Below are 12,000 nucleotides of genomic sequence, written 5' to 3'. Positions count from 1 at the left end.
TGGAAGAGTTGGAGTAACTAAGGCCGTGTTTAGTTCAGGGGAGGTGTAAACGCAAAATTTTTTTACGAAAGAATCTTCTCGATTTGAAGTACTAAATGAAGTCTATTTACAAAACTTTTTGCACAGATGGGTTGTAAATCGCGAGACGAATCTAACGATGCTAATTAATCTATGATTAAGCAATAATTAGCGGATGGTTACTGTAGCATTACTGTTGCACTTCATAGATTAAGTAGGCTCATTAGATTCGTCTCGCAATTTACAGCCCAACCATGCAAAAATTTTTGTAAATAGACTTCATTTAGTATTTCAAATTAGGAAGATTCTTTTTCACTTTAATGCGTTTACGGCTTTTTTTTTTTTTACAGACTGGAAAAAACAGGGCCTAAACACAGAGCTCGTGAGAGTGGAGACATCAGACACGACGGGCAGCAGACTGTCCCCGACTTCACCGTACGACATGTCATCGATCCTGCAGGCTTGGGTTCTTTCTTGTCTCGTGGTCTCGTGGATGGCAGCGGCTCGCATCCACTCGCAACCCGTCGTCCTCCCCAGCCGCCGCCGCTCTCGGTCTCGGACGCGGTCGCGGCTCTCCGGTGCGGTGAATGTTCATCGCATACTAGCTGAATTGGACATACGGCCGCCGTTCGGTTCCCAGTGACCAAAAGCGGCATAAGCAAAGCGTTTTGGAAGTGGTTTAAGCATGTTTAGTTCTCAAAAAATTTCAAATAGTACTCATTACATCGAATCTTCGGACATATACATAGAATATTAAATATAATTAAAAAAATAATTCATTACACAGTTTAACTGTACACACCGAGACAAATCTTTTAAACCTAATTAATTTATAATTAAATATTAATTATCAAATAACAATAAAAATGTTATAGTACTCCAATAAATTTACGCAAATTAAAACAAGGCCTAGAGCTGTTGGGACCTGTAGGCTAGGCCCGGGTCACTCCAAGGACCTGATGGGCTCGATGTGCAGGCCAATATGACCCGGGCCGGCCGCGCGTTGCAGACCAGTAGCATTTGAGCATGCGCCACTCTCCACTCGCAACTATAGGAAAAGGAGTAAATTTACAGAGCTGCAGCTATTTTGACTCATGGTGCCGTAGAAACTTCAAGTTTCTTCTAGTTACCATATGTACAAAATAGTAGTTTTTTTATATATACTGCAAATAATAGTAGTTTTGAAGGTGTTTGTCAAACTAGTTCTAGTTCTTTGGAATTTACTCTAAGCGGGGAACCTTAGCAAACAAAACACCATCCAAGAAGAGATCTGCACGGTCAGATCCATGTCAGGTTTCGTCTGAGGAAATCTACAGTTTCAGAACTATGGAATGGTCATCAAGGTTTCGTCTGAGGTAAGAACAAAGAAGTGCTACCCAGATTCATTTGTCGGGTTTAAGCTTTGGGATCGTGTCCATGATATTTTGGTTAATTGGTAGCATAGTGTAGGACAGGTGAATTGTACATCCCAGAGCCACGAATGCATGAGACCAAAAGGAAGGTTTAGTAAAAACGTAGTCACGACTCAAACAGAATATACCATCAAGCAATTTTTAGCCAGGCACGTTTTTGCTGCCTCACATATATGATGTATAGTTGCGAAAAAATGGCTATCAAACTGCCAAAAAAGCCAGCACAGGAGATAATTTCAAGTTATACATAGAGCATTATCTCAAGTTATACATAGAGCATCTAAGTGCAGGCGAAAATGTGTTCCTCTCAATGTTCCGTGAGTTTGAGCAGCCTGCTTGCAAACAGAAATTATTCAATGACATGGCCACCGATGCATTCTCAAAACTATAGCAGCAAAATTGGACATTAAGATTGGCCAGTATTTAGTTGTCAGCAACTTCAATGAGAGTTGTCTCGTAGTCAGCAGGGGCCTCAAAGCCATGGAGGTTCATCACAGTGGCAGCAACGTTGGCGAGCCCAGGGGTCTGAATGTCATTCCGGAATTTCACTCCAGGGTGCAGACCAGGGCCTCCAATTGCAACCGGGACCTGCAAGTATTAACGGAGGCATTAAAAATCCGGTCAATCAACATGAGCCTCATGCGGGCAGGGAGACTGCAAACGGCCTAGGATTTGGGGGCATTGGACTTACAGGCTGAAGGGTATGTGAGGTGAGAATTTGGATACCACCACTCTTGTCAAGCGCCGGCTTGCCAGCTTTGTTCCTTTTCACCATGTCCTCTGCATTTCCATGATCAGCAGTGACAACGTAAATACCGCCAACTTGCTCCACAGCATCCAAAATAATCTGTTTAAAAGAGTAGTGATTAAAGTGAGCAAAAGCAAAAAAAAAGCGCAATATAAATACGGTCAACTGTGCAATGCACATAGATGCAGATAATGAAGACAAAAATGAATGTAAGTAAACACTAAATGATCATTCTCACCTTAACGGCTTCATCAGCTGCCTTGCAAGCAACAACTGTGGCCTCAATATCACCAGTGTGACCCACCATGTCACCATTTGGCAGGTTGACACGTACCTATAACAGCAATACACTAAGCAACGGATATATTTCAAATACTAGTTTAATACAAACTTCAGAATCGTTTACCTGGTCAAACTTTCCACTAAGGAGAGCATCCCTGGCTTTCTCCGCGATTTCAAGCGCCTTCATCTTGGGTGCAACATTGAATGTAATACCACTGTCACTAGGAATTTCTACATACTCTTCCTTGGTTTCATCGAAGTATCCTGAACGGTTACCGTTCCAGAAAAATGTGACATGACCGAACTTCACTGTCTCACTGTTGCACACAAAAAATGTTACTATGCCACTTAAGCAAAAGAATGTCAAAATGTGCTGTTGTAAGCACGATGCCAATATGAAACTCAAATCAATCCAAAAAATTGCAGTACAGAACATCAGCAACTTATGAGGGCACAGTTAACACAAGAACGCCAAACTAAGATCTTCATATAAAAAAATTGAACCTCATCTGTACCTTGAAGATTTCTCTACAAATGTCAAACAAATAACGGCAATAAACATATTATCCGCCTCAAGATAAAATGAACTGCCTAAGTGGTCGTTTAGCCCAAGTGGCCAGCCATTCCCATTTAAACAGACATTTAGTCCGGTAATTGGCTAAATGGCGATCAACTATTTAGCATTTTGGTTAACACTGCATCTGCATATCATGCCTCCTTTTATATATAAAAAAACTCAACCCCTGGGGGGTGACCTCCTCCAAGGTTTGACACAAAAGATAGTTCTCTTCCGTAGGGTCTAGAAAAGACCACGATCGCCGGCTATCCAGGATGTGCCACTGGCAGCGAGAGCACGCCTGCAGAGGCGTATCACGGTGCAACCACCAGTGGACCACACATTTCCAATTTAATATCACAGCGAGTGCCTTTTTTTTACTCCATGAGACCAGGGAGTCGAACTCCCCACCTGAAGGGTGCACAGCTGCCTACCTACCTCTGTGCTCTACCACTGCGCTACGTGCACGTTCTTATATAAATTGTCTACATATTTCAAAGGTTGATCCAAGATTGAATCTGCATATCATGCCTCTATTATACAGATAAATTGTCATTCCATATTTTAAAGGCTGAACCAACATTGAGCAGGGACTTTACAAGAAAAAACTTGGAAGGACAGAAGATTGAGGGGTAAAAATGCAGCATAAAGCAGTGGACATAATTAGCAACAACATGTTTTCATGTGACCCTGACTTGTAGTACCAGGTACTCTTTTTATAAGATTTGTTGCAATGAATGAGCTATGTTGCCAAAAGATATTAACAAGTATTTTTAGTACAAAGATGACTGAAAAAAAGTGTTTTCAAAATAAAATTTCACAACAAAAAGTGCTTTAAGATCAAGAGAAAGATTCACAAACAGTTTGTACTTGCCTGCAAGCAAAGGTGCAGATGCCATTCTTCACCAAGTATTCACCAGATGTTCTCTCTATCTCTGGTGGAGAAACAAGGTAACGGCTAGGAAGCTTCAACTCGCCATCATACTGAAGCATCCCAGCATAGCGGATTTTTGGGACACGGACACGGTCAAATTTGTCAAAGTCTGCGTACTCAAGTGCCTTTGCAAGCATAACCATGCGATCAGCCCGGAAGTTGATAGTGACAACCGCATCACCATCTAATACAGGACCAACAGCTTTGCCACTGTCATCAACTATCACAAATGGAGGCAAATACTGATCATTAGCATTCGGCTCTGCTCTCAGTGTTTTCACTGCTTCAAGTGCACTTTTGAATTTGTGGGGTGCTTCTCCAAGCACCTGGGCATCCCACCCACGTTTAACCACATCCCAGTCATTCTGTAAAGCATTAAACAAAAAGGAACTGTAAGCCAAAGTGGACAACAAACATTAATGGTTGAATAATATGAGAAGTGTTTACCTCATAACGGTCCATGGTAACATACATCCTTCCACCACCAGATGCAATCTGTGCATCAATACCCTTCTCTCGAAGCTGTGAAAGATCATTCTCTAGTGTCTCTACAAAACCAACACTGCTGCCATCCAAAACATCACGCCCATCGGTAAGGATGTGTACACGGATTCTTTTTGCTCCCCTCTCACTGGCACCTTTCAGAAGTAGCTGAACAGAACCCAGAAGAAAAAATAAATCTTGTAGCAAGGACAAGCCATTTCTGCAACTTAACCGACCATAAATCAAGGAAAGCTTAGCAGACCTGCAGTTGGTCAAGACGGGAGTGGACGCCACCATCACTCAACAACCCAATAAGGTGAAGTGTACCATTTTCAAAAGATTCTTTGATGTAGTTGAACCCATCACCCTCATAAATTTTTCCGGAGGCAAGAGCTTGGTCCACGAGCTTAGCGCTATATACACAGAAAAAATGCAGCACTTAGTTAGATCAGAGACTGAAAGACTTATTGTTATATTTGACATGTATACAAAAGAGATAACATAGCACAATAAGTTTGATTTCTTGATTGCTCTGTATGAATACAAATGTAGAAAAGAAAAGTACACCAACAAGCGAAAGAAAGCACAACCAGCACATGAAAGAGATCTAGTTAGCAGTTGGTGAAAGTAAAATACTAATAATAAATTTGTTAATATATCAATTGAACTAGAACAAATGATAACAAGAATACAGAGTTAACAGGCTCTGTTCTGGTTAAGGAGTGGAGGATGACAAACTCTGTACTGTTCACTCTTATACCCATGCTACACATACTATGAATCTTATCGTCGTAATATTATTTGTGGCAACTAATCACTTGTAGAGGCTTGCCATGTGTGGGTCAAAATAAAGTTGTGGGCATTCATGTCCCAATGAAAGATTCAAACACATTGTACATTAGTTACAACCATACATCCAAAATAATAAAAACTAACATACCCTTGGGCGAAAATGCGACCAGCTCCAAGAGCATTGTGGCCAACTTCACTGTTGCCCATATCATCATCAGATGGGAGACCCACAGCAGTTCCATGAGCCTTCACGAGTCTCCACCTCTCTGGAGCACCCTGATAAATTGCACAAAAGGGTGAATTAAAGCATGAATAGTGTACACCTACAAATTAAATTATACAGAGAGCACAATCTTTCATCTAAGAGTTGTCTAAAGAAACAAGCAGGTATCATGCTACACCAACTTATTTATTGTTCAGACAGAGACAGCGATCAAACAATCAATTGAACGGATATGATTTGTAAAAAGCATCAGTAACTTCAGCTCGTCACCATTTCAGACAGTTCTTCTATATGAAACTCAACATTAATTATTGGGTACAGATGCTTAGACCAAGTGGAAACGGCATGCCAGCTATGAATTTGCATATGCATAATCAATATGGATTCTAAATGGCCATTACAGTGAAAAGTATAAAAAAAATCATGTTAGATCCATCATCACTCAACTGGAGCAACGCAAATTCTCAGCACTAGGCTTCCAAGAACAAAACTAAGGTCCCCAGTCCAACTGCCGACTAAACAACAGCCACAACCTGACAACCATGATATCGAATATAAAGTGCAAAGTAAACCATACATACATTCTTGAGGGAATCCATGACGGGCGTCTGAGCGACATGGATGCAATTGTACTGGTCGGCGTTGGCCTCGCCCCATCCGTCCAGCACGACGACGGCCACCGGCTTCCCCTTGGGGAGCTTCGGGTGGTCCGGCAGCGTCCACGAGAACCCTGAGCTCGCCATCACCAACGAAACCTGTCAAAATCACACACCGCGCCATACAGTCAGCAACAGGTTAGGGGAGACGCGCAGCAAATCCGCAGCATAACCAGACAGATCTGCACCCGCCTCCTGAATCCGCCACACGGCGTCGCTATAACAGATCAGATCGGAACAGGTAACCTATAAATATCTTATATCTAATTCTTAATCGTGTTTAAGCAACCAGATCTCTTGACCCAATTCCAGATAGAAAAGGAGACGCAAATCGGATGCGAAGGATTGGTTGATCTGACGAACGAACAGGCAAACATCGAGAAACCGAAGGCACGCGAATGGGGGAGGGAGGAACCTGAGATTGTTCTCACCTTTTGCTCCTGCTTTTGCCTTGCCTAACAAGAACAACTCTGGGCGAGCAATGGGACGATGGAACCGAGGATGCGATGCCGCGGCGATATTAATAAGGAGAGGCGACGGCGACATGGGGGCGCGAATATAAAAACTAATAATTACGCTATATTTATTAATGGTAGTGCTTCGACCTAATTCGGCGATATTAGAACTGGACGGCCGGATCGGCGCTCCCTGCGAACGGGTGGAGCCATCGAACGGCTGGTGTGTATTAAAAGTTTATATTCTTCTTTAAATGTTTTGTTTTAACAAGGAAAGGAAAAGACAGACTTTTCGTTCAAGTTTTTTTTTTGAGAGCAACTTTTCGTTCAAGTTAGGAAGCAATGGCATCCGCCGGGTTTGTGTGGATTCAGACGGCGGAGATCCGCCAGTTGTATATTTATGCCCCTGGTATTGGACGGCCACGATGGTGGGCGGCTACCGCCGCGCCCTGTGGGGTCCACTTACCTGTCAGAGCTAGGGCTCGTGCAACGGAACAGCGGTCCACCTCACGGAGGCCCAGCCAGCTGGCCAGGGATCTAGATTTTTCACGTGAGCTTTGGACTTTCGACGTTGGAGACGGAGGGGGTGGGGGCGCGCATGCGTGACGACGTCAGGCACACCGGTGGGGTTGGAATTGGATATTCCCGGCAGATGCTGTGCTCGAGCGGCAAGCAACCAATCGATATTTCTGAAAATAAAAAAAATACTAATCGAATAAGCAGCTAATGGCACGAGATCCAGAATAAATTCGCATCAAACTATTTTTTATTTAACATGTCAACATAAACCATTCCGACCATCACATAGTATATGAAAATAAAATAACAGCGCCCCACCAAAGGTGAAGAGGAAGGTGAAAATCCACAGATAGTGCAGAATGAGCACGACTAGTCAAGCCAGTAGAAGGACGGGCACAGCAACCGCTCAATATTATTAGTGTTTCAAACCAAACCAAATCATTCGTCTTGTGAAACCAATTTCCATTCAAACTATTAGTAGTTTGATAAGCGATGGTGCATATAGGTGTAAAATCTATTTGACATGGCTTCGGTAGCCGGCCCTCCAGGCTGTAACGCGTAGGGTTTGGGACGGCGGCGCGGAGCACAGCTGCCAGCAGCAAGTCGAGTCCGACAAGGCAAAACATAACCAGCTAGGGAGGGAAACTTGAAGCGCCGCCATGAGATTCAACAGCAGATTGGTGAGCATGGTTAATAGTAGAGTCAAGTATTTGGCTATAAATGGCCCTGTTTAGTTCTCAAAAAAATTTCTACAGTGTCCATCACATCGAATATTCGGATACATGCATGGAGTATTAAATATAGTTGAAAAAATAATTAATTACACAGTCTAACTGATCAGCACGAGACGAATTTTTTAAGTCTAACTAGTCCATAATTGGACATTGTGTGTCAAGTAACAACGAATGTGCTACAGTACTAAAATCCAAACCTTTTCACGAACTAAACACAGCCAAGAGCCAAGTCATACAATAGTTGTTTCATATTTATCTCTTATAAAAAAATTTATTATTATGTGGCACATTTCTCTTTTTTACTCTTCCTCACATACACTTCTATTTGAGCCCACAAATATCTATGCTTTCATGCCAAATTTGGTACTAGAACAAGAGTCAATCTCTCTCCTTTTTTCTCTCTTCTCTCCTCTACATCAGCAAAAATGTTGACTAACATAACTTTAAGCTTATTATTATACTTGCTTGCACGGTGGCTGCCTGCGGCGCCCTTCGCATCTCGCCCGGCGCTGCGGCTAGTGACGGCGTGGCGCGACACATTCGCCATTCGGTGGCTCTACCAGCACTGGGGCTTTCAAGCTGCAGTGCACTTGTTCGTCTTGCTCCCTCATTAGCGTCCAGTCGATTAGGAAGAGCCGAAAAGGCATCAAGACACCAATCGACAAGCTAGAGCAAGCCAGCAAGATAATTAGCCTGCAGTCTCGCACTACATGACTACGAATTTTTTTCAACTAGAAGCTTCTTATTCTAGATTAGGAGCTAACTAGTCTTGTAGGAGTAAGAGATGTTGTACTGCATATTGTAGGCTTCTAGTTCCAACTATGGTAGGATTCATATTGTAATTTGTAACTTCTTGCATAATTGTACTGTAGAATACTAGAATTGTCAAAACATAAGTGTGTAAGTTTCATGTCATACAATTTTTTTTATTTAATTGTGAATTTGCATACATTTGTAAGATGCTTTATCAATTATTTATAATATTTAAAAAGTTTACTTTGATGGACCACTCTAACCTCAAATTATTGATTCGCCACTGTAACCAAAAGTTATACCAAATGGAGCTAAGTGTACGTTCTGTGACAATTAGTAGTAAGCCTAAAGCATGGAACAGACCAGCCTGTGCGCCGTGGAAACCTAAGGAATTCGTGATCATCTGGTAGTCTGGAAACAGATTTCCTCAAACGTGCCGCTTCACGCCGAAGGCTGAACTGTCCGTTTGATATCCAGATTTCCTCAAACGTGCCGCTTCACGCCAAATGCTGAACTATCCGTTTGATTTGAACGACAGGCTGTGGACCTGCGGATGAAAGTCGAACAAAGTCAGGGGCCGGTTGTTTCGAAGAAACAAAAAATGAGGAAAATCTGGGACCGATCACAGAACTTTGTTCCCGGTGGCTCTCGCTCGGCCGCTGATGGTCAATCTCGAGGGGCTGGCCGCAGAGGCGAACCGGGTCACGTCCAGGTGACCCCACGGTAGGCCTGATTGCCAGAGGAAATAATCGGACTGCTCGTCTCTCTTCTGCCACACGCACGACGACTGGACGACGGACAGGAGCTGCAGACCTGGCCACCAATGTTCTTGGTGACCTGGGGTCGTGGTCGTTGCTCCCAAGCTTCCAGGGGAGGATCTTTCCTGGGGAGGGGCTTCCAGGGGAGTGTTTCGAGTTTCAACAATTGCATGTCAGCCAAAGTTCGAAAGAAAATTGCATGTCAGCATACAAAATAGTCGTCGTGCGTGTCAGCCCTCTAAGCTTCGGTCTGTGGGCCTTGGCCCGGCGTTCCTGGGCACAGTTTATAGAATACTTGGGGCTTCCCTGTGAAAAGAACTTTTTTCATTTTTATATTTTTTAAAAATTAAAATTTCAAAAATATATGTCCGTTTTCAAATATTTCAAAAATATACCCCGGTCGCCCTCCCATAGGGCGACAGGCCCAATGTGTAATTTTTTTTTTCAAATTTGCAACGAAGTCCCTGGAGAAAAAAAAGGGGGACCTGTCGCCCCCCCAACGGGCGACAGGGGCCTGTCGCCCACCCCTCGGGCGACAGGGCTCTGTCGCCCGTTGGGGGGGCGACAGGCCCCCTTTTTTTCTCGGACTTTTATTTTTGCAGGGACCTATTTTGAGCTATTCGAGCGTGTATTCGTCATCATCGTCGGCAAGATCTTGGCCGCTAACTCCTACCGCACGTAACTTGTCCTTCATTAAATCACGAAAAAAAATCGCAAGAACTTCCCTTATTTCACGAGCATTATGGAACCCACAAACATAATAAGTTCACATAAATAATATCTATAAAAACAAATGACAAGTAACCTACCACAATCATAAACATCGGATACAAATAAGCGGTCCACAGCTATCTCATTACAAATAAACATCATATACATCTAACCACCCCTAGGGCGTCGGACCCTCTTAGCCCTCTGCTGGGCACGGACATGTCCCTCGGAGTAGGTGAGAACATCCGGAGACCTCACCTGTCGCTCAGGACGCGCAAGGGGCTGCGGTGTCTGCTGCTGAGAGATCCCAAGTGGTGCTCCTCCTAGCTGTGAATACCCCAAGACATCGGGGTCACCTTGCGCGGCAGGCTCTTCTGGACTCAAGCTGTCGAAGTCGTCTAAGGTGAATGTCTCGTTATCTGGTCGAAAGGAGGAAAAAGAAGGTCAGGGGTAGAATCCTATGCAAAAAATGTGGATGTTAGCGTACACTCATATATTTCGTAATGACATGTAGAAACCGAAATACGAAACATAAATTAACCTGTGTAGGCCGGTATCTGTGGCCCCGGTACCATCCCTGGATACGGTCCGCCAACTGGTGCTGTCCCTCTAAACATTCCAGTATGGCCGAACGCAGTAGCTGGATCGTATCCTGTATGTGATATTAGTAAATATGTAGGAACACTTGATGTAATTTTAAAGAGATATGTACGTTACCTGCACTTGGGAAGAACTGCGACGTCGGCCCGTGCATGGTCGACGGACACGGGAACGACGACGAGGCCTGAGACGACCCGTGGCTGTCTTCGTACTGCACACGGCTTCCGAAGTTGTGCGCTACCTGACGCAACTGATCACACTGCCTCGACCATGCCTCTGTCTGCTCAAACTGGGTCATTGGGGATCCGGCACGTACCCTCGTCAGGTAAGTCGAGCAGTCCGTCTCCATCATGTTGCAAAGGCGAAGCTGCATCAATTCAATAAAATTACAAACACATGAATTATCTTATGAATATGATTATATATATATATGCAAATATGATCAAGAGACTCACCGCGCCAGCTAGTGCCTCCACGTGGTGCCGGGCATAGCCATCCTGAGGCCTCGCCTGGTGTGGCTGCGGGTGAGTGTCAACAAAAACCAGACGAGCCCGAGTCCGGGGTAAGTACCAGGTGAGGTAAGCCCTAAAGGAGCTATCTGTGTGTGGTCCTGTTGGATGGACCAAGTGCTCGTCTGCCTGTTCCCATTGGTCCACCCACGGCTGGATCTTGGTGAGCCAATCATCAGAGCACGGCAAGCCACTCCTTGACAACCTACAAAGTGGACCACGAAGAATCGTTAGATTCGACACGAATGTATGAGCCAAGTTCAATCATAATTACCTGTGGTCCTGGCGACTGACACGCTCCAACGCGGTGGGCACCGGAAACTCCTGGCGCTGCCCAAACTGTCTCCTGACTCTCCAGGGGCAATATGCCTCAACCGCGATGTCATAAACCAGGACGGCGGAAGTAAGCCACAGGCTCGCATTCGCGGAGCAGTGCGAAGACAGGCCTGCTGGTGCACGGGTAGCCACAGCCTCTGGGCTATAAGGCTCCCAGACAACGTACTCGGGCGTCAGCATGTCGAGCTCCGAAACAAACTCAGGATATGCGCGTTTAACCCGCGCACGTGCCCAGAACCTCTGCATTCCGAATAAGTAAAATTAAAATTGCGCTAATATATCATGTAACAATGAATAACAAAATTAGGTTTGTTGCGAACATACCTGACGCCAGATCCAGATAGTTCCCATAGTGGGCCTCTCGTCCTCCTCGTCGCCGTACATGCCCTCGTGGTAAGGCTCGTGGCTGACCAAGGGGCGACCAACGGCTAGCCTCTCGTACGACCAAAGCTGTAGCAGTAGTGGGCACCCTGACAGGATAGCGTTCTCATGTGTCTTCATGCACCCATCGCAGAGTCCAC

The 12,000-nt window shown here is 44.6% G+C and overlaps 1 protein-coding gene across 2 annotated transcripts; it reads right to left on the bottom strand.

Annotated features, from left to right (window-relative positions):
* Positions 1 to 1,555: 1,555 nt before the first annotated feature.
* Positions 1,556 to 6,701, bottom strand: LOC120708471 (2,3-bisphosphoglycerate-independent phosphoglycerate mutase-like). 2 transcript variants are annotated; one of them, XM_039993743.1, is made up of 10 exons: positions 6,536 to 6,701; positions 6,030 to 6,203; positions 5,374 to 5,501; positions 4,696 to 4,846; positions 4,398 to 4,601; positions 3,891 to 4,315; positions 2,585 to 2,777; positions 2,417 to 2,512; positions 2,122 to 2,277; positions 1,556 to 2,018 (listed from the first exon to the last, which is right to left on the bottom strand). In XM_039993743.1, exons 2-10 carry the CDS (start codon positions 6,189 to 6,191, stop codon positions 1,854 to 1,856), a joined length of 1,680 nt encoding a protein of 559 aa, XP_039849677.1. In that variant the 5' UTR covers positions 6,192 to 6,203; positions 6,536 to 6,701; the 3' UTR covers positions 1,556 to 1,853. The 2 variants fall into 2 exon arrangements, with proteins under 2 accessions (XP_039849677.1, XP_039849678.1); XM_039993744.1 differs by having other exon boundaries at positions 6,520 to 6,623.
* Positions 6,702 to 12,000: the final 5,299 nt, after the last annotated feature.

This window comes from Panicum virgatum, chromosome 5K, assembly GCF_016808335.1.
Source record: "Panicum virgatum strain AP13 chromosome 5K, P.virgatum_v5, whole genome shotgun sequence".
In the NCBI taxonomy this organism is placed as follows: domain Eukaryota; kingdom Viridiplantae; phylum Streptophyta; class Magnoliopsida; order Poales; family Poaceae; genus Panicum; species Panicum virgatum.
The sequence above is the reverse complement of the archived record's forward strand: the minus strand, read 5'-3'. Positions and strand labels throughout refer to the sequence as shown.

What these genes read in the sequence shown, in the direction of transcription:
- LOC120708471 (XM_039993743.1), bottom strand. Translation starts at nt 6,191, where the DNA reads ATGGCGAGCTCAGGGTTCTCGTGGACGCTGCCGGACCACCCGAAGCTC. An exon ending in CCCGTCTTGACCAACTGCAG is followed by an intron (nt 4,602 to 4,695) that starts GTCTGCTAAGCT and finishes GGTTCTGTTCAG; the next exon opens with CTACTTCTGAAAGGTGCCAG. An exon ending in ATCTGCACCTTTGCTTGCAG is followed by an intron (nt 2,778 to 3,890) that starts GCAAGTACAAAC and finishes TGTGTGCAACAG; the next exon opens with TGAGACAGTGAAGTTCGGTC.